The sequence below is a fragment of the Peromyscus californicus genome, unplaced genomic scaffold, assembly GCF_007827085.1.
Source record: "Peromyscus californicus insignis strain IS unplaced genomic scaffold, ASM782708v3 Scaffold_20__1_contigs__length_68692818, whole genome shotgun sequence".
Classification (NCBI taxonomy): domain Eukaryota; kingdom Metazoa; phylum Chordata; class Mammalia; order Rodentia; family Cricetidae; genus Peromyscus; species Peromyscus californicus.
In genome coordinates, this window is record NW_026294503.1 from 4,891,859 (window position 1) to 4,910,470 (window position 18,612).

General features: G+C 46.9%; 1 protein-coding gene across 1 annotated transcript in view; it reads left to right on the forward strand.

The window, feature by feature from the left end:
- The window catches only part of Grhl2 (grainyhead like transcription factor 2), a 101,399-nt gene that overhangs the window by 33,558 nt on the left and 49,229 nt on the right, over window positions 1–18,612 (forward strand). The window contains exon 7 of the mRNA XM_052747401.1: window positions 7,763–7,857. Coding sequence (XP_052603361.1) covers window positions 7,763–7,857 — 95 coding nt within the window. The remainder of the gene's footprint in view (window positions 1–7,762; window positions 7,858–18,612) is intronic.

An 18,612-nucleotide genomic window follows, 5' to 3' on the forward strand; every position in this document is an offset into this window, starting at 1 on the left:
TAAAGCTTAATATTAGTTCAGACAGACAATAATTTTTGGTAATAGTAGATCGACTTGGGTTTCTGTTTATTGTATGCATGTCTCAATTTGAATTTCAGCAGCTCATGCTGTCTGGGTCAACACCCCCGGGGAGACTCATTTTCTCCCTGATATGAGTGGCCCTGGGCTCTCCATTTCCCTCTGGGGAGGGGTCAAGCTCCATGTACTGAGCACCAGAGGTTGGGGCTCATTCCCAAACGCCAGCCCTTGTCCCCTCTCTTCCTTGTTTCTAGATTTCACCTCAGATCCTAATCTATTCACGTCTCAATCCAGCGTAATGTCTTCTCTGAAAATTGTTCCGTGCTGTGTCTGTAGGGATATTTTCTTTCACCTTTTCTGCCTTCCCCCCCTTATTCTCAACTTCCTTGTTCTTCGGGGCTCTTCTCGCAGTGACACACCCTCCCCCCACCTGCAGGACATAGCTCACTTAAGACCCAGTCCCGACCCCCTGGACGAGTCTCCCTGGGCGTCTCAGTAGAGTAGGTAGCCTCCCCCGCCCCCCATCAGGATTTATCGCGTTGCTGTATTCACTTGACTGTCCTTCTGTCCTTCCACCCGATGACCCGGTTATTTGAACGAACAGAGTTCCCTTAGAACCTTTACTTACCCGGCACCTGGTACAGATATCGTGTGCTGAGTAGTTGAACCAATGCTCTGGGCACTCTTGAGTGTCTGGGGCAGTTGTGGTAAGCACACATGCTCTTGTCCAGTTAACAGGGAAGCATGCTTGGGTGGACTCAACTCTGTGTGAACTCATTTGGGTGTCATTTTTCTGTGTGTGTGGAGAAGACACAGAGAGAGGGAGAGACAGACAGGGAGACATAGAGACAGACAGGGAGACAGAGAGAACGAACATGTGGAAGCTGCAGGGTGACCTTGGCTGTCAGTCTCCAGGTGCTGACCACCTTGTATTTTGGAGACAGCACTGCACGCTGGCCTGGACCTCGACCCAGGAACCTGTCTGTCCCTGTCTCCCTACTTTAGGATTGCAAGCATGACATCACGCGCTACTTTTTTTTAAACCTGGATTCTGGGGAATTGAATTTGGACACTGGTGCTAGCAAGGGCAGCGTTTGCCAGACGGAGCTGTCCTCCAGCCCAGCAATGCGATTGCTTGTATTAGCTGCCCTTTAATTACACACTAGGTTTTTTGATAAGACCTAGGTAACTAAGATTCAATTACCTAGTGTAGAAACATAGTACACACTAATAAACCAGGGGAGATTCTCCTTTTAAGCCTAGCTAGAAATTATTAGTTTTTCTGGATCAGACAAATGGGAAATTGTTTAAAAGCAAACAAAAACAGAGGCTGGATTTGGAAATTCGAAGCTGTACTTTTGGAGTCTTTCTCCATTCCCCTGTCTGCCCTTAGGAAGTCTTGTCTTTCCAGGACCAGAACATTATTGTTTAATGAGCCTTTTCTGATAAACAGCTTGTCTTTTCTCCAGAATATTCGAGCCTGAGTGGCTGATCAGAAGGAATGTTCCAGGGAGGACCAGTGTAGTGGATTCTGGAAGACACGCCCCCTCCCTACCCCATTTTAATGAGAGGGTGGAGCTGCTCCATAAACAGAGACTCTGCCAGATGCTAATGAGAGCTCAGCACACACACACACACACACACACACACACACACACACACACACACACACACACCCGGGACAAATAATGAACAGTTCACATCATACAGAAGTGTAAATTATCACCAAAGCACAATTTGATTTTTATACATTGTAGTTCACAGATTGATGTTAAAGGCCAGCAACAAAAGTTAAAACTCTCTGAGTCACATAGACCAATTAGAAAAGTTTATGTCTAGCCAAGTTGTAAGCCATGGTGTATGTATAGGCTCATATGTATGTGCAGTTATATGTTTACACATAGGATATGAACTATCATTTTATTTATTTATTATTTCACTATTATTCCGAAGTCATTTGCAGATCAAGACACACCTGTGTGTGCATATCTGTTTGTATCTGCGCAGATCTGTGTGTGGTCTAAACTCAGTCATATTTTGCATAGAAAACACTTTACCCACTGAGCCCAGGGCCCCAGGCCCTAGGACCAGCCTTCTTAAAAAATGAAATCAAATCTTATAAAAAATAATAGCATACATGGAACATAATAATAGTCTATAATACAATGTTTTTCTTAATTTTGTTTGTATTGTTATGGTTTGAAATCTGTAACATTGTCCTATACAACTCCTGCCCTAGAAACCAAACACAAACATAGATGTAGTGCAAAGAGAATCCTAGGAAGGATGTCATTTAAAACCACCCCAGGGAGGCTATGATAATGAGCATGGAGAGAAGATAACGGAGACACATTACCTACTACGGTTTAAGAACACGGAAGAGTCTCTCAGTGCAGGTCACATTATACATTCATAATCTCACCCATAAACGTTCTGGATTGTGTCTTAAAAAGGTGCACACTTGAAAGATTTTATGTCACAGCAGCCAAAAGGGTTCGGCTGTGTGTGTAGACAGAGCTTTGTAGCTGCTGGCCCCAGCTTGGCTGTTCACCAACCAGTGTGGCTGTAGTGTGTTTCCCAGAGTTCATGTGCTGGCAGCCCAACCCCAGTCTGTGTGCTAACGTGTCTGAGGTGGGAATGACTAGATGAGGTCGTGAGAGGAAGGTGTACAGCTAACTCTGTAGGAAGCGGGTGAAGCTCCTGAGCTGGAACGCTCCCTCTGTGTCTCATGTGATCTCCTCCACCCCATGCTGATGAAGTATGAAAACTCTTACCATAGGCCGTTGTTTTGGGCTTCTCAGCCTGGAAGGTTACAAGCTATTTTTTTTTTTCTTTTTAAAGCAATTTACTAAAGCCTGTGGTATTCAGTTGCAGTAACAGAAAACAGACTAAGACACGAACCGAGTGATGGCAGCGTTGGAGAGGCACTTAATGTGCTTATGTGTTGCTTACTTCTCTCTCCCTCCCTCCCTCTCTCTCTCCCCCTCCCCCTCCTTCCTTTTTTTTTTTTTTTTCTTTTTTTTCCCGAGACAGTTTCTCTGTGTAGCCTTGGCCATGCTAGAACTCTGTAGACCAGGCTGGCCTCGAACTCACAGAGATCCACCTGCCTCTGCTCCCAAGTGCTGGGATTAAAGGTGTGCGCCACTGGCACTTACGTGTTTCTCACTTTGGGAAGTGAGGTTTCAGTAAAGGTTTAGGGGTGGCTACAGAAGTGTGTGTGTGTTTAGCACAGTGCTAGCTCACACTTGGCTCTCAAAGAAATGGCGGCTGTTGCTTGCTCATGGACCAGGAAAAAATGGTGCAAATGATTTAGTGCTTGTCAGCATCAGCTCAAGCGTCAGCATATCAAGGACACCCGGGTGGGTTACCTGTGACTTGGTAAGAGCATAATAAAGAAAATCATGAGCTCGGTGTTGAACTCTTTCATGGGTCACACAGACTTTAAAATGCCGCTTTTTGATTTAGAAGAACGGGGTGGTGTGGTGTGGGGGCATCTCAGAACCCATTTAGACAAGGTTTGTGTTTCTTCCACCTTTTTCAAATCAGAGCTGAGTGTTCCTCAGATGACCTGCTTTGCTCTGTGAGTTCATCTGCTCAGGCTTGCAGAAGTGGGGCGCAGATGTTTGGGGTCAGGTATGACCACCGTCCACCGTGTTGAAGCAGCGGTGCATTCCTTAGAGTCTCTGCTCTGCAGTGGTGACTCGTTGAGGGTCCCAGAGAAGAGTTCACATGCCCAGGTTTCCACAGCTAATGTGCTCGCTCCCTGTATCCTGACTTTCCCCCTCCAGGTGGGCCTTTGGAATCACTGCATATCTACCATGCCTCATTCTCAGCGTGAGGGAAGAGCCCCTGATGAGGCTGGTGTGGCTGTGCACAGAATTGGCATGGTTCCCAGGCTGGCTTCAGCATTCCACCTTCATTATTTCACTAGTCCAGACAGAATCTGTGTCTTCTAGGAGAGTGCCATCTTCTGTATTAATTATATCACTCTGTTTAATCTCCAACAATATGTATAGAATAATTAAAGGGGGTAGTTATAATTCTCCAAGCGCACGAAGCTTAATTAAGGCGCAGGAGCTAGCTGTTCCTTTGACTGCCATCCAACACCACAGTGCCCTACCATCAGTTTGAGGAAGCCTCAGTCTGAATTAAAATAAAACACCCAATTAACAGACCACTGATTGTATGCAGAAGATGAAAGTAAAAGATAACAGAAGGATTTACTCACCCTCATACCTCCTGCAAAATTAAACACAGTGGCATCCCATAATTTCTATGCAGAATATAACTTGCCAGAAATGCATATGGGGAGTGTGCACACAGGTGTCCTCGGTACCTTCTGACAGACACGGTTAAAAATGCCAGCATCATTTTCCCAAGGGTCAGTGCCTTTGGTTTTCATAGACTGGCTGGCTTGAACTCCCTCAGCCTTCTCTTGCTTCAGGTTCTGGAGATGTTTTTTTGTTTGTCCCCCCTTGCTTGGGGCTGGAGAGATGGCTTAGTGGTTAAGAGCACTGGCTGCTCCTCCAGAGGTCCTGAGTTCAATTCCCAGCAACCACATGGTGGCTCACAACCATGTATAATGAGATCTGGTGCCCTCTTCTGACCTGCAGACATACATACATACAGAACACTGTATAACATAATAAGTAAATCTTAAAAAAAAAAAAAAGAAGCACCCTATTCTTCCTTTGTTAAGGATAGATAACTGGTCTGCCTTTATAAGGCCGGTGTCTGTCCATCAAGAAGTAAAGTTTTTTGGGACAAGTAGTCTGTTACAGGAAAGACTAAGGTGTTTTCTAAGACTATGTGCGGTGGGAAACAAAGGCACCCAAAAGATCCATCTTGCCACAGAACCTCGACTTCTCACGTGTAGAAACTAGGTGCAAAGGAGCCACATGAGGCGACCTGGGAGCTGGCAGAAACACTGTTTTGGCCACACTCCATGCTCCTGAGAATCTCTGGCAGTGGCCTGCACCTCACCAAAGCCCTCTGCTGCCTCTGATGGCCTCAAACATTTGAGCAGCACTTGTCAGGCAGTCTGTAAGCCATGGGAATCCATGAGTACCCCTCTGCCTGGGGCATCCTGACACACCCTGGAGGATCTCCGTGACCATGTGCTTCCAGGCTACTTGCCCTGACTTGTGTGGAGGACATGGCAACCTCAGCCTGCAGATTTCGGCTTTATGGATGACAGCATGGCTTCATTAGCGTTACTCCTCCCCATGATTCCAATTCTTCCAGTGCTCCTCGCTAGCTGCACGACTGTCCTTTTGTGTGTAAATTATCATAATTAATAAGAACTGCCTTCATCTTGTTTTTCTGGTTTTGATGGGCTAGAAACATTAGTGAAAAGAAAAAAAATCAAGATTCATTTGGAAAAGCAGGCAAACTTAGGATAATTGTCTTGTTTATCTATATTTATGTGTTTATTTGTATTCTGTTTCCTATATTGAAAAAGCTAGAAGATCAGGGACCTAGTGAGGACATTTTCTGTACACAGCAAACATTTTGATTGTCACGTTTGTTGGTTGAGGACAAGGGTAGAGACTCTAGTGTGTGTGTGTGTATTGTGTCTGGTGGGGAATCCTGTCCTTGCTTCAGTCTCTTAGGGGAGAAATTAAAACTGGAAAGTAAAACCTTGTGATGTAGGAACCCACAATGTCTTAAGTGCTTGATCAACCCCCCTTGGTTTGTCTTAATTTCTGACGTGACATTGGCTTTCTTATTTACTGCGGACCTCCAAACTGCTCTTTGCTCAAACAGAATTTTATCTTGTGAGTCACTTACTGGAGAATCCAAGAATTTTATTTTATTTATTTATTTATACAGTGTTCTGCCAGCACACAAGAGGGCACCAGATCTCATTACAGATGGCTGTGAGCCACCATGTGGTTGCTGGGAATTGAACTCAGGACCTCTGGAAGAGCAGCCAGTGCTCTTACCCTCCAAGCCATCTCTCCAGCCCTAGGAATTCAATTTTAAATTTGGCTTTCTCCCTCTCTCTCAGAAACAGGAGAGTCTGTTGGCTTCCAAAAGCACAGACAACAGTCCGTGACCGTCTCACAGTACAGTACTGGAAACTGTAGGGTGCAACGTCGTTTGTTTTATTTAGTTTTGTTTTTTTCTCATTTAGCTTTGAGTATTTACTTTAAAATCAGCAGAAACTCTTGACTGCCTTAAGAGAAAAGTGAACAAGAACAAAATTAGAAAAGCCAAAATAAATGAATGAGCTTAAAAAAATAAAAATTCCAAGAAGAAATACAAATTTCCAGAGGCCAAAGAAGGAATAGTCAACCCTTTTACAATCCAGGATTGTAGATTAAAGCAGTAAGAGACCAGGTTTTGAATCCCAGTTTGGAGAGAGACAATCGGGGAAGAGAGAACACATCACGCTGAGTGTAAATTGTTCTTCCCTAAAACAGTTTGACTAAATCAGTTAGCCTGAAAATTGTAGCTGGGCCTGGTGGCCCACAACCTTAACCCCAGCACTTGGGAGGCAGAAGCAGGCAGATCTCTGTGAGTTCAGGCCAGCCTGGGCTACCCAGTGAGAATTTGTCTCAACAAAACAAAATAAAAAACAAAAACCTGGTTTCTGAGAATATGCTTTTTAAAATTCCTTTTGTTTTGGTGCTGGGTATTGAACCCAATCCCTCCTTCCCCCAGCCCTACCAGCAGGCTACACCTTCTGCCCCTGAGAATTTACTTCAGTGAAATATAATTAAACTTATATAAAATTTAGCTGTAAAAATAAATGAAACACTGGTGTGGAAACCACTAGCTGTCAGCTAAGTGACCAGTAAGAGTGAAGTCACAGCAGGACACTGGGGACGCACACCTTTGAACCCAGCACTTGGGAGGCAGAGGCGAGCGGATCTCTGAGTTTCGAGGCTAACCTGAGTGAGGGAGTTCAGAGTGAGGTTCAGGACAGGGATCCATGGTGAGGGCTGCCAGATAAAATACAGGACACCCAGTTAAATCTGAGCTCTGAAACAATAGCCAACACCTTTGTAGTGTAAGTACATCCTAAATATTTATTGCATCCACAACCTTGGCTCGAGCACTACAGGTTATGAACGCCTAAGCTGTAAAGAGTGAAGGTAGGTCCGAGCCTGGCGTGCTCAGGTGCCTGTCAGCCAAGTGTGAGTCCCTCAACTCTCTGAAGTACAAAAGTTCGCTTTATGAATGTCTTTCTTTGGCATGTGCTTGGCATATGCTCGGCCCTGTGTTTGATCCCTGGCACCGTCACTGCACACGGAGAACCTTCTCTCGCCTGTACTTTCTTTACTGAAGTCTCTGTGACACCACCTGATTGCCAGAATATTTTGTTTAAAAAAAAAAAAAAAAATCCCTGTGGAGGACCTGTCAAGAAAGCCAGTAGGAAGATGAGCAGGGAAAAAAAAAACGAACTAAGGACCTAATCAGATAAAGGCATGGTTTATATAGATTTACTCCTTTAATAAAAGGACGTGTGTGAAGTTTTTCAGTGGTGGAAGAATACTATCAGCAGGAATTTGTAGCTTGTCACAGTGATAGCCAGAAAAATAGGTAAATTTAAAACTTGCTCATGACAAATTGTGTGTATGTGTTTGTGTGTGTTTTAAGCCAAGATCGCAAACTTGCCCTGTGGCCAGGATAACCCTGAACTCCAGATCCTCCAGTCTACCTCCCAAGTGCAGGCACCACGGGCGTGTACTCCTCACCTGGCTGCTGTGCTAAGCCCTTTTCTCTTTCAATGTTGTAGCTGATTACAAGGAGAGCTTCAACACCATCGGGAACATCGAAGAGATCGCGTACAACGCAGTTTCCTTCACCTGGGATGTGAGCGAAGAGGCAAAGGTTAGTGGAACCCACCCTGGCTCTGACGGAAAACTCTTCCAAAACCTTGTGTGGTGGTTTCCTAGAAGCCCGAGTCAGAGAAAAGAAAGCGAACTTCGTCCATTTGGCCTCATTGTCCTTTGGTTGGGACCATATGCTCCAGTTTAGAACTTGCATCTGGCACCCAGGGTGTCCTGCGAGCCCTAGGCTTCTCTCTGCCACACTGGGGAGTCTTCGTGGGGGGTGGGGGTGCCGGGCACCAGCAATGGGGCTTCTAATCGCATTTCACCCTGACTTGGAAACACTCGGCAGACTGCTTTTCTGTGCCTCTGGGTGTAAGGCCGTTAAGTCGCGCAGGGGTGAGTAACATCCCTGACAAACAGGCGTCAAGGACAGACAGATGTCTGCACGGCCTGGGTTTGGATAAGAAAGTGTTTGCACAGATAGCCGTGTTTGCTCTCAGCCACAGGTCTGTTTTGAAGGCCCCAAAGCCCCTTCTGGGTCTCAGCTTCTTCTGGTTCTTCAGCCCCATTTTGCACTTAGAGGAATGTTTCAGATAAAACCTAAGCTTGTTTTCTGCTTCGGTTGTGTGCCATCTGGGTGAGCTTGGAAGACCTTGTCTTCAATCTCAGGAGGAGGTCAATGTAAACAAGGCTATCAATGCCTCATTGTGCTCAGCGGGAAGGCCGGGTGAGAGAGGAAGCTGGCTGGGAGTTTGCAGGCAGGCTTTCCAGAAGACTATGAATTGCTCAGTGTCTCATTCCGCTCACGGATAAAACAATGCAGTTCAAACTGGCTTGAGGCCCAAGAAAGGTGACCCAAGTGGGCACAAGGTGACAGATCAGCAGTGCGGCCTGGAGAGTGTTCCAGAGAAGGGAACAGGCCTTGCCACAGGATGCAAGATACAGCTTCACAGAACTGCAGGCACAGTGTGTCTCTGGCATGCCTGTACTCACCATGGCTGCCTGTGACCCACTCCGTTCTCTCCGCACTCCTGAGACTGTCAGAGCTTGCAGACACAGCTTGTCTGTGCTGTTCCAGGGCTCCTGCCACCCCTCCTCACTTCAGCCCATGCTGGCCCTTCTCTTTATGTTTCTCTTTATACATAAGGGGCGGTCTGTGTAAGGACACAGTACTGGGATGTGTTGGAATCAACAATTCCAAATGTCTCTACCGGGTCCAGCATCCTGCTGGGATCTGGGTGATGTCGAACCAGCCAAGGATTCAATAGGGAACCACTAACCAAACAACAGTGTGACCAGGGAGAGGCCAGACTCACTTCACACTTACTGGAAAGAAAACAGGGCTCTACCACAGGTGTCCGACTGTGTTAAAGCTTGCTCTAAACATGACCTGTAATCTGCATTTCAGTGTCACAGTCTGTGGTAGCGGACGTTAGAGGTGAAGTGTTAAAGACCATGTTTCAGTAGGTCCCTTTGAAGGAGAATGTGGAAATCAGACGGGCTCCATGGAAACCAATGGAGTAGTTGATCTGCGTCTAAGCTGACCTTCTAGCCAGTTCATTCCATACCACTGGCTTACCATATATAAGTGCTCACTTTCTTGTCTAAATGTGTGTGTGCACGTGTGTGATGGGTGTGTACATGCATGTCTGGGTGTACACATGTGTGCATGGGTGTTTGTGAATGTGTGTGGGTTTGCACATATGTGCACAGGTGTTCTTCCCAGAAGACATGCTCATTTTCTTATGCACATTGGCAGTATACAATTGCTCTTGGGCAGTATTTCATGCTACTTCCTGTAGCAGGGTTTGTTTTATTTCCTTAATTTCTATCTTTAGTGGCTGCCATTCTTTGTTAACTGATAAGTTTTCAAAAGCTGCAAATGATTCCCCAAACCACAGAAGGGCCTTTGAAGACAAGCACTGAAAAGCAGCCCTCCCTCAGCAGGGTTGCCGAGCAGACTTGACAGAGCTTGCTTTCATGTCCGTCCGTCCGTCCGCGGTCGGAGGCAATCCTTTAGAATATTACTGATTTACTGTATGTGGACTGCAAAGACAGAACATCACAGCAGCGGTCGTGGGAAAGGTTTCCAGCAAAGCGGAAAGGAGCGGGGCCTCATGAAGCAAGTGCGTGCTGATTTCAGGAGTTGCACTTACATTTACACCCACCATATCTCTGTAGGCTTCGTGTGTGTGTGTGTGTGTGTGTGTGTGTGTGTGTGTGTGTGTGTGTGTGTGTGTGTGTGTGTGTAGCACAGGATTTGCTTTGTTTTGTGGCCAGAGAACACAGACTTGTGATCCGCAGAACAACAGATACACGTGGGAACATTATGCATTTATGAACCACTGGAAATTTTAATGTTTTCATCCGTGTTTCAAAATAAAGAGTTTTTATTTCTTTGGTATCATTTTTCTGAGACAGGGACTCCCTGAGTTGCCTTCCTGGGTCTGGAATTACAGGCACACACTGTAATACCAGGTTTAGAAGATTATTTTACTGTTGTTGCGGGTTTATGAATTATTTTAGATAATTAAGAATTCTGGAAACCTTGGGTCTAAGTGTTTGTACGGTTGTGAGTAGGTTCTCAGGATGACCGGCCACTCACTGTTTTTCCCTAGTTCTCACTTTCTCTGCGCAGCTATGGCCAACATTTGAACTTTTATGCACAGTGTCATTGACCCTAGGTTTAGGTCTTCTGTGTCTCCTCGTGTCAGGGAGGCAGCAAACACAATGAAATTCGAAATGATTCTCACTCTTGTGTGTCAAGGACTTTACCCACTGGACCTTCCCCTTAGCCTCTCTTCTAAAATTTGATTTATTTATTTAGTGTGTGTGCATGGGCGTCCCTATGTGGTACTGGGCATCGAACCCAGGGCCTCCCATATGCCAGGCAAGTGCTCTGCTTCTGGGTGCCTTACCCAGCTCCACTCCTTCGCTCATTGCCTCTGTGGCTGCTCTGCATGCTGCGTCTGTCTGTCTGCCCTCTAGAACAAACAGGAGAAAGGAGAGGACAGCAACACCCAATCATTTAGCTTGCTTTAATTATGGGAGCAGCATTAGGCCAGGAAGGCGCTCACAGTCTCAGCAAGGTCGTTCCCAGACTCCCAGCACAGCCTGGCAGCCCGGTTCAGGCAGAGCCTGCAAGGCCTTCCTCTCAGAGCCGGTTTTTCCGGTTGGGCACAGCGCCTTTCTGCTAGGTGACCCAGCAGGCCAGTCTTGGATGGACCTGTTTTCCCTCTGTGCAGTCTGGAGGACCACGTGCTGTGCTGTGCTGTGCTGTGCTGTGCTGTGCTGTGCTGTGCGGTGCGGTGCGTTGTCTCTGGTCCTCCATGTCTAGATGGCGAGGTTCTGAGTGCTGCCCTGTCAGAGCATGGGAACTGGTGAGGTGGGTCTGGGCCAGTGCAGCAGAAGACCCCTGCACGAGGTGCAGATGCAGGGCATTTATCTTTCTTACAGGGTCTCTCTATATAGCCCCAGCTGGCTGTGAACTTACAGCAATCCTCCTACCTCAGCCTTCCAAATGTTGGTATTACAGGTATTGTCACAGCCCAGCTTCCAGCTCCTGATGTCCCCTTCCTCAGCTGTAGCACGAATCTTAAAAGGTCTTGTTAATAAAAACAAACCCAGTGCCAGTTATTGGGGTGAATGCTGGAAGATCAGAGAAGAAGAACAAGCCACATCTACCTCACCTTGCCAATTCCTCAGCTGATCCTGTTTCCTCAGACTGGAAGCCTCTGAGTCCTCATCCAGAATGAATCTCAGCTGAACTGCTGCTAAAAGCCTAAAAGCTTAACCAGGCTCTAGTTCCTGGTCTTCACGCCTTAAATACCTTTCTGCTTCCTGCCGTCATTTCCTGGGATTAAAGGTGTGTGTCACCATGCCTGGCTGTTTCCATTGTGGCCCTGAACTCTCAGAGACCTGGATGGATCTCTGCCTCCAGAAGGCTAGGATTAAAAGTGTGTACCACCACTGCCTGACCTCTATGTCTATCTAGTGGCTATTCTGTTCTCTGACCCCCAGATAAGTTTATTGGGGTACACAATATACCAGCCACACTCAGCTTTAGTTTGGCCAGCTGGGAAGTGGTGGGGAGCGGGGGTAAGCACTCGGCAGATGCCTAAGGTCTCCCCCACGGGATTATGGTAGGAGAACTGTGCCATTCTCTTCTGTGACTCCGACTCACAGGGACATTCCAGTTTTAAGTTGTTCTTGTCACCAAATGCTGGTACTTACAAGGCAGGTTTGTCAAGCATGAATCTCCAGGATGCTTCACAACACGAGACTGTTGAGTTGTGAAGAGCGGTGAGCTCAGAGGGCTGGCGTGGATTGCTGGCCTTCCACAGTGGCAGCATCACCCACCCAGTGCTGCCTTAACCTCAGTCCTTCCCCGGGTTTCCAGGGAGAGTCCTGAAGTCCCCCACTTTTTATCAGTGCTGTGCTCTCTGTTCACAGGGATTTGGAGATTAACATGCTAGAGAAGTCTCGTGGTGACCACACAGTACACAGTGTTGGGGTGCTGCTGAGTTCCTTGTGGATCACTGTCCTCTTTGTGTCTTTTTACCACAGCAGGAGACCAACCCCCACTCCCGCACCCCCATCTCTGTGTTTACCCCTTCCTACACTTTATCAAATGCTGGGATGAGATGAAGGAGGTTCCCCACCCTTTGAGTCTTTAAAACCAATCTCTCTGCAGCCAATGTTTTGCAAGGGTCTTGATTCAGTAAAAATACTTCTCCCTCACTACTATCAAAGAGATGAGTGGTACTCTCATCTTCCTTTAGAAATGGTTTACTTATTATGATGATGATGGTGATGATGATGACGATTGTGTCTCTGTGTGTGTCAGCGTGGGACACAGGAGTCAGGACATGCATGTGGAGTTCAGAGGACAGCTTTTAGCAGTTGGATTTCTCTTTGTACCTTGCTTTGAGCCAGGGCCTCTTGTCATACTTTAGGGGATCTGGATCGGGGCAATCCTGTCCCCCACCTCCTGTCTCCCAGGAGGCATGCTGGGATTGGAGATGCATCAGCACGCCTAACTTCTTAGGTAGGTTCTGGGGACGGGTCTCAGACTGTCAAGCTTGTGTGGCAACTGCTTTTACCCACCAAGCCTTTCTTTCGACAATTTTTAAAGAAAAACCTAGAGTAATTTAGTAATATGAAGCTGGCACAGTGGGGTTCTCCTTGTTGCTTCTGGGCTTAGCCTCTCTGCTTCCCAGGGTAGAACAAGCCCTCGTTTCATGGCGTCTGTCCTGCTTGCCCAGACCGTCCTCTGGCTGCAGTAGAGGACCTGGAGTGTCACAAAGTCACCAGCGAACGTTCTTCCAGCTTGCTAGGCCTGGGACAGAGCCCCTCAGGAAGGACGACATTGTGGAGAGGTTGGGACACTTCTGTGTTAACCAGCGTTAGGACGAGACTGGAGGCGCAGGGCTAAGAGATGTCACATATGACACTTCTATGCGTCTCCGATTCTGATTTACATCCCAGCACTGCAAGATTAGGTAAAGGCCAGGGTGGGTGCTGCCCCCAGGCTCCTCTCTCACCCATCCTCACAGAAGGAAATCATACATTAAAATAAGAAAATGCTATAATTTTCCTTTCCCAAGTGATGTAGAATGTAGCTTACATGGGTCTGGGAGGAAAAATAGACATCTAGCTTCACTTCCTCAAGCAAAGCTGTTTGGAGATCCACCCTGCTTGGCCACTCACCTCCCCCTCAACATCCCGAAGCCACACTTACCTAGCCCCCGGGAATCAGGGATGTGTGCTGTTTCAGCACTTTAGCGCCCAGCGCCTTCCTTATCCTCCTGCCCCGACACCCTTCTTTGTATCATAAATCCGTCCACCAAATGGACACAACTCCTACTTACTTTGCTCTCGTCAACTGAGGGCTTGTGTGTGCATGCAGACTAAGTCAGCATCAACATCTCTTTCTGACTAGCCTGATACCATCGGTGAGCTGTGTGTGTGCGTGTGTGTGTGCGCGCACGCGCGCGTGCGTGTGTGCTGACTAGCCTAACAGTGGCTCTTGCACACCTATTGACTCACTCGTACCCTCTAAAGACCAGTATTCTCTAATACTACAATTCTGAGCTATCAGTGGGGTCTTCCCACCTTTACACGTTCATCCTCCGTCTTCCCACCTCTCCGACTTTCTCTCTTCTTCTCTATTTCATTTTTATGGTTTTGTCTATGTGTTTTTCTCTTATACTTTTTTTCAATGTTATGAATGATGGAGGCTTTTTTCTCTTTCCTTTATACAAAACCATGCAAGAGGCACAGCATTTAAGAAACAAAATCTTAATTTTGGGCGGTGGTGGTGCACACCTTTAATCCTAGCACTCCAAAGGCAGAGGCAGGTGGATCTCTGTGAGTTTGAGGCCAGCCTGGTCTACAGAGTGAGTCCCAGGACAGGCTCTAAAGCTGCACAGAGAAACCCTATCTGGAAAAAAAAAAAAAAAAAAAAGGAAAGAAAGAAAGAAAGAAAGAAAGGGAGAAAGAAAAGGAAACAAAATCAAGGTGGAGATTATTTTCAGAGAAGATGAAAGCATCTGCAGCTTAAGAGATCGAATTAGCAAACATACTCACATGTAAACTAGCAGGAAGCAGCAGGCTCCCCTAACTTCCCCTTTCTTTCTATGCTTTAAATGAACCGGAGAGCCCTGAGACGGCGCCATGGGAATGGTACTTGTCGCCAATGTTGATGCCCAGAGTTCTGTCTCTGGAACCCGCATGGCAGAAGGAAAGAAGAGCTGGCTCTACAGATTGCTCTCTGACCCTCACACCTGTGTGTTCGTGCATGCACTCGAGTGTGTACACACACACACGCACGCACGCACGCACGCACGCACAGAACTGAATTTATAGTAGAAGCTCCCCTGTAAATTTGAGCCTGTAGAAACCTGTAAGGTGGGTGTGGGCGTGGCGTGCTGACGTTTCCCCTGAGCTCTTTCCCTCAATAGTTAACTTTTTTGCTTTACTATTAAAAAGATGCCATTTAAGAGCCAAGGCCGTTTTTGAGGAGTGGTTGTTGACATGACTGGCTGATGACAGCTGGGGGTAACAGGCCGTCACATATCTGTAAATCCATCCTTAAGGAAGACAGAAGCCCGTGGGACGCCCGAGCACTACTTGGCAGCTTCCTGTTCCGTAACGCGAGTTGGCTGAGTCAGAGTGTGGAGATCTGATGAGCAATGTTCTGTAGAGCGACTTCCTTTGTCCCAGTGAAATCTTGGCATCTTTCCTTTGTCCTGGTGTGGGCTGTGTGCTCCTTCAGGAGCTGCCTTCTCAAGGTGCAGCTGGGGGGGGGGAGGGGCAAGCCCACCCAACTTCCTGCAGGTGAGCAGGGAGCTCTCCACTAGCTTGGGGACAGCTTGGGGACAGCTTGGGGACAGCAGGTCTATGGTGGCAGCAGCATTTCTCTACGAGAAGGCAGTGAGTGGGGGAGAACAGAGTTACTGTCATCTTCTTGTACACTTGCAACTTTATAGTTGCTCTGAGTGAGATCATGCTAATTAAAAGGTCAGCTTAAGCTCAGTACCCAATCAGGGTGAATCTATCATGCCTCAGATTTGATATTTCCTTTCTTGCCTCCTTCTCTTTCTTATTTATTTTAATTTTTATGTATGTGTGTGTGGGGTGCCCACAGAGGCCAAAATAAGATGTCAGATTCCCCTAGAACTGAAGTTAGAGGCAGTTGTGAACCACCAGATGTGGATGCTGGAAGCCACACTTGGGTCCTCTGGAAGAGCATCCAATGCTCTTAATTGCTGAGCCATCTATCCAGCCCCATTTATCTGTCTCTTTCCCAACATTTCTTTTTTCATCTAAGATGTTTAATGGATGCTGTTGTTGAGACAGGGTCTCGTGTAGCAGAGGCTGGCCCTGAACTCTTGACTATCCTGCTTCCATTGCCCAGTGCTGGAATTAAAGGTGTTATAGAGGACCCAGGTTCTATTCCCAACACACACATGATAGCTCACAACCACCTGTGACTCCAGTTCTGAGGGATCTGGTACCTTCTGAACTCTGAAGGCATGAGGCATGCAAGTGGTACACATACCTATGTGTAGGCAAAGCACTCCTAGGGCATGCTTCTAAGTGGAGAATGCTCTCTCCCTCAAACTCCTGGACACCAGAGATGAGGGAAGATGGGCAAATATTGGTTTTCAGGATGCACAGAGAGAGCCAAAGGACTGTCTAAAGGATACCATATTTCTGAGTGACTAAGGTTCATAACTTTGCTGATCCCCTACCCCAGAACCCCTAGAAAGTTGATGCCTTTGCCTAGGAGCTTCTTAGGGAGTTGAGAGATACTGCCATTTGCACAGACATTACACCCCAGTGTTGCTTAACTTGGGGTGATTTTAAGCAGGTTATCTGATAGAGAATATTATAGGGCATCCCATGGTCTCAAAAGTAAAGAGAGCATTGAGAGAGGCTCCTGGGAGAGGTCTCGAAGACTGAGTTGCACACTGCCAAGCGGGGCAAATGGCGTTTTTATGTGTTTGCTGGGGCGTGGTGTGGGCGGAGGGAGCTTTCAAAGGGAAAGGTAAACATTTGCTGGAGCCTTTGGTATTGAACTTAAACAAAGCCGTACCTTTGTTCCCCTTTTATAAGGTAAGGGCTGATGGGAAAAGCTAGGAGGCTGGAGCTAATGCTTGTGAACAGGACTAATCTCTGGATGGCATCTCACTGAAGATATCAGTTGATCTTTTGTCACAGTCTGGAGTAGCCATGGTTTCTGCCGTGCATTCTGCTTATGGCCCTGAACCTAACGGCTATGAGCTATTGTGCTATGCAGAGGATTGGATTACACACTTAGATTTCATGACATAATGGTGTGTGCTTGTGTGCACAATGACTGACTGATATTTGTTCAGCAATTTACTAGCTCTCGGGCACCTTGCCATGCCCGGCCTTAACATATATTATCCAATTATTCGTGTTTCTAAGCAGGTGACACTTTTCATCTAACTAACAGGTGATTTAAAGTTAGCTTGCTTACCCTGGTAACACAGCAGACGCCTAATAAAGCCAAGATTCCACACCTACATTCAGTGTGATCCTCCCATACATAGTACTGCTCGCTCTCTGTTGGGAGGATCTCGAAGGAACATCTCCACTCAGGCTGACTGGTTTCTTTGAGGCAGCACTTGAGGTACTGGTTTAGGAGGATGGGATTCATGGCCAGGCACAGGTCATGCTGTCAGAGAATTAGGATGGGCCTGGACCCAAGATGAACTCCTCGTGCCCTGCCCCTATTTCCCAGCACTGGCATTGCAGGCAGGCACCACCATGCCTGGCTCTTCCTTTTCTTTTCTCATCTGCCATTTTTCATTTTAAAAATTTAGATGAGAAATTAGAATAATGTGGTTAATGGCACACACCCTAACCTAGAACCGCTCACCACTAATATTTTTCCAGATTTTTCTCTACCCCCCTCCCCACCCTTCTTGTCCGGCACGTCGTCACTCTGTACTTCTGCATGTAGATAGAGGATGCCCTTTCTGTGGGATCAGGGAAGATGTGAAGGGCGAGTGATCTGCTGCACCTCAGGGTTAGAAAGATGAGCATGCCACATGGAGAAGGGATGCGCAGAGATGGGAAGGCTCAAGAGCAGGGTCTGGAGCCCAGAAGATAACAGAGCTTTTTGTAAGGATGGATTGATACGGCTCAGCTGTGGTGGATGGTAGGGAAGTGGGCAAAGGCTGGCCCAGGCAAAGTAAGGCTGCAGACAACGAGGGAAAGCCGGGAAGCCGAGCAGGAGGAGCCAGCTGAGGAAGCCAAATGAGTTTGGGGAACTGTTAGGACACACGCTTGGACCTCGCCTCAGGCTGAGCTGGGAACTTTGGGAGTTGAGCCGACAGACAGAAGTTTTAATAAGACTTCCTAGTGACTGAAGGGAACCCAGATTTGAAAACTTGTGCCTGTAAGATGCTCCCGAGAAAGGCTTTCAGCTGAAGAAAGCAAATTCAGTGGTGAGTTTATATTCCTGTGTGTGTGCGCATTTGTGCGCAAAATCACACAGAAAGATGCAGTTTAATTTATAAGCAGTGTACCATATATGGTGGCACTGCTTATAAATGAATAGCTGAAAGAGCCTCATGGGGGGAGTTGTCATTCCATATGTAAGTATTTTTAAAAAACGGAATTAGTAGGAAAAGCAAGAATGTGTATATTCTCTGCTGCCACTTGCAAAACAGGACAGGGATTTGCATAGCATGTTGAAACGCTTACCTGGGGAGCCTTCTGAATTTCATCAGACTCAAGCACTACAAACCTAGGTTTTTTTTTTTTTTTTAAAAGATTTATTTATTTATTTATTCTGTATACAGTGTTCTGCCTGCATGTGTCCCTTCAGGCCAGAAGAGGGCGCCAGATCTCATTACAGATGGTTGTGAGCCACCATGTGGTTGCTGGGAATTGAACTCAGGACCTCTGGAAGAACAGCCAGTGCTCTTAATTAACCCCTGAGCCATCTCTCCAGCACCCAAATCTAGGTTTTAAGAGCTGCTTGCCTAGCATGTACAAAGCCCTGGTTTTGATCTCCTGCATCACGCAAACCAGGGCGACACGAGGCCCTTCCACAAAGAGTGAGATGGGGAGAGGGAGAAGGACAAGGAAACAAAACCGCGAAGACGTTGAGTGAATGACTCTTTCAGTCTGCATTTAAATTCTCACGACAGGAGCTTGTCACTGCCTGACGTGGCCTGTCAACTCATGCCAGTGGGCTGCTATACAAGATCTGCTGGGGTGGCAGAGCTGCATGGGGCCATTGGAAAACTACTGGAGGCTTCTGACCTAGATATCT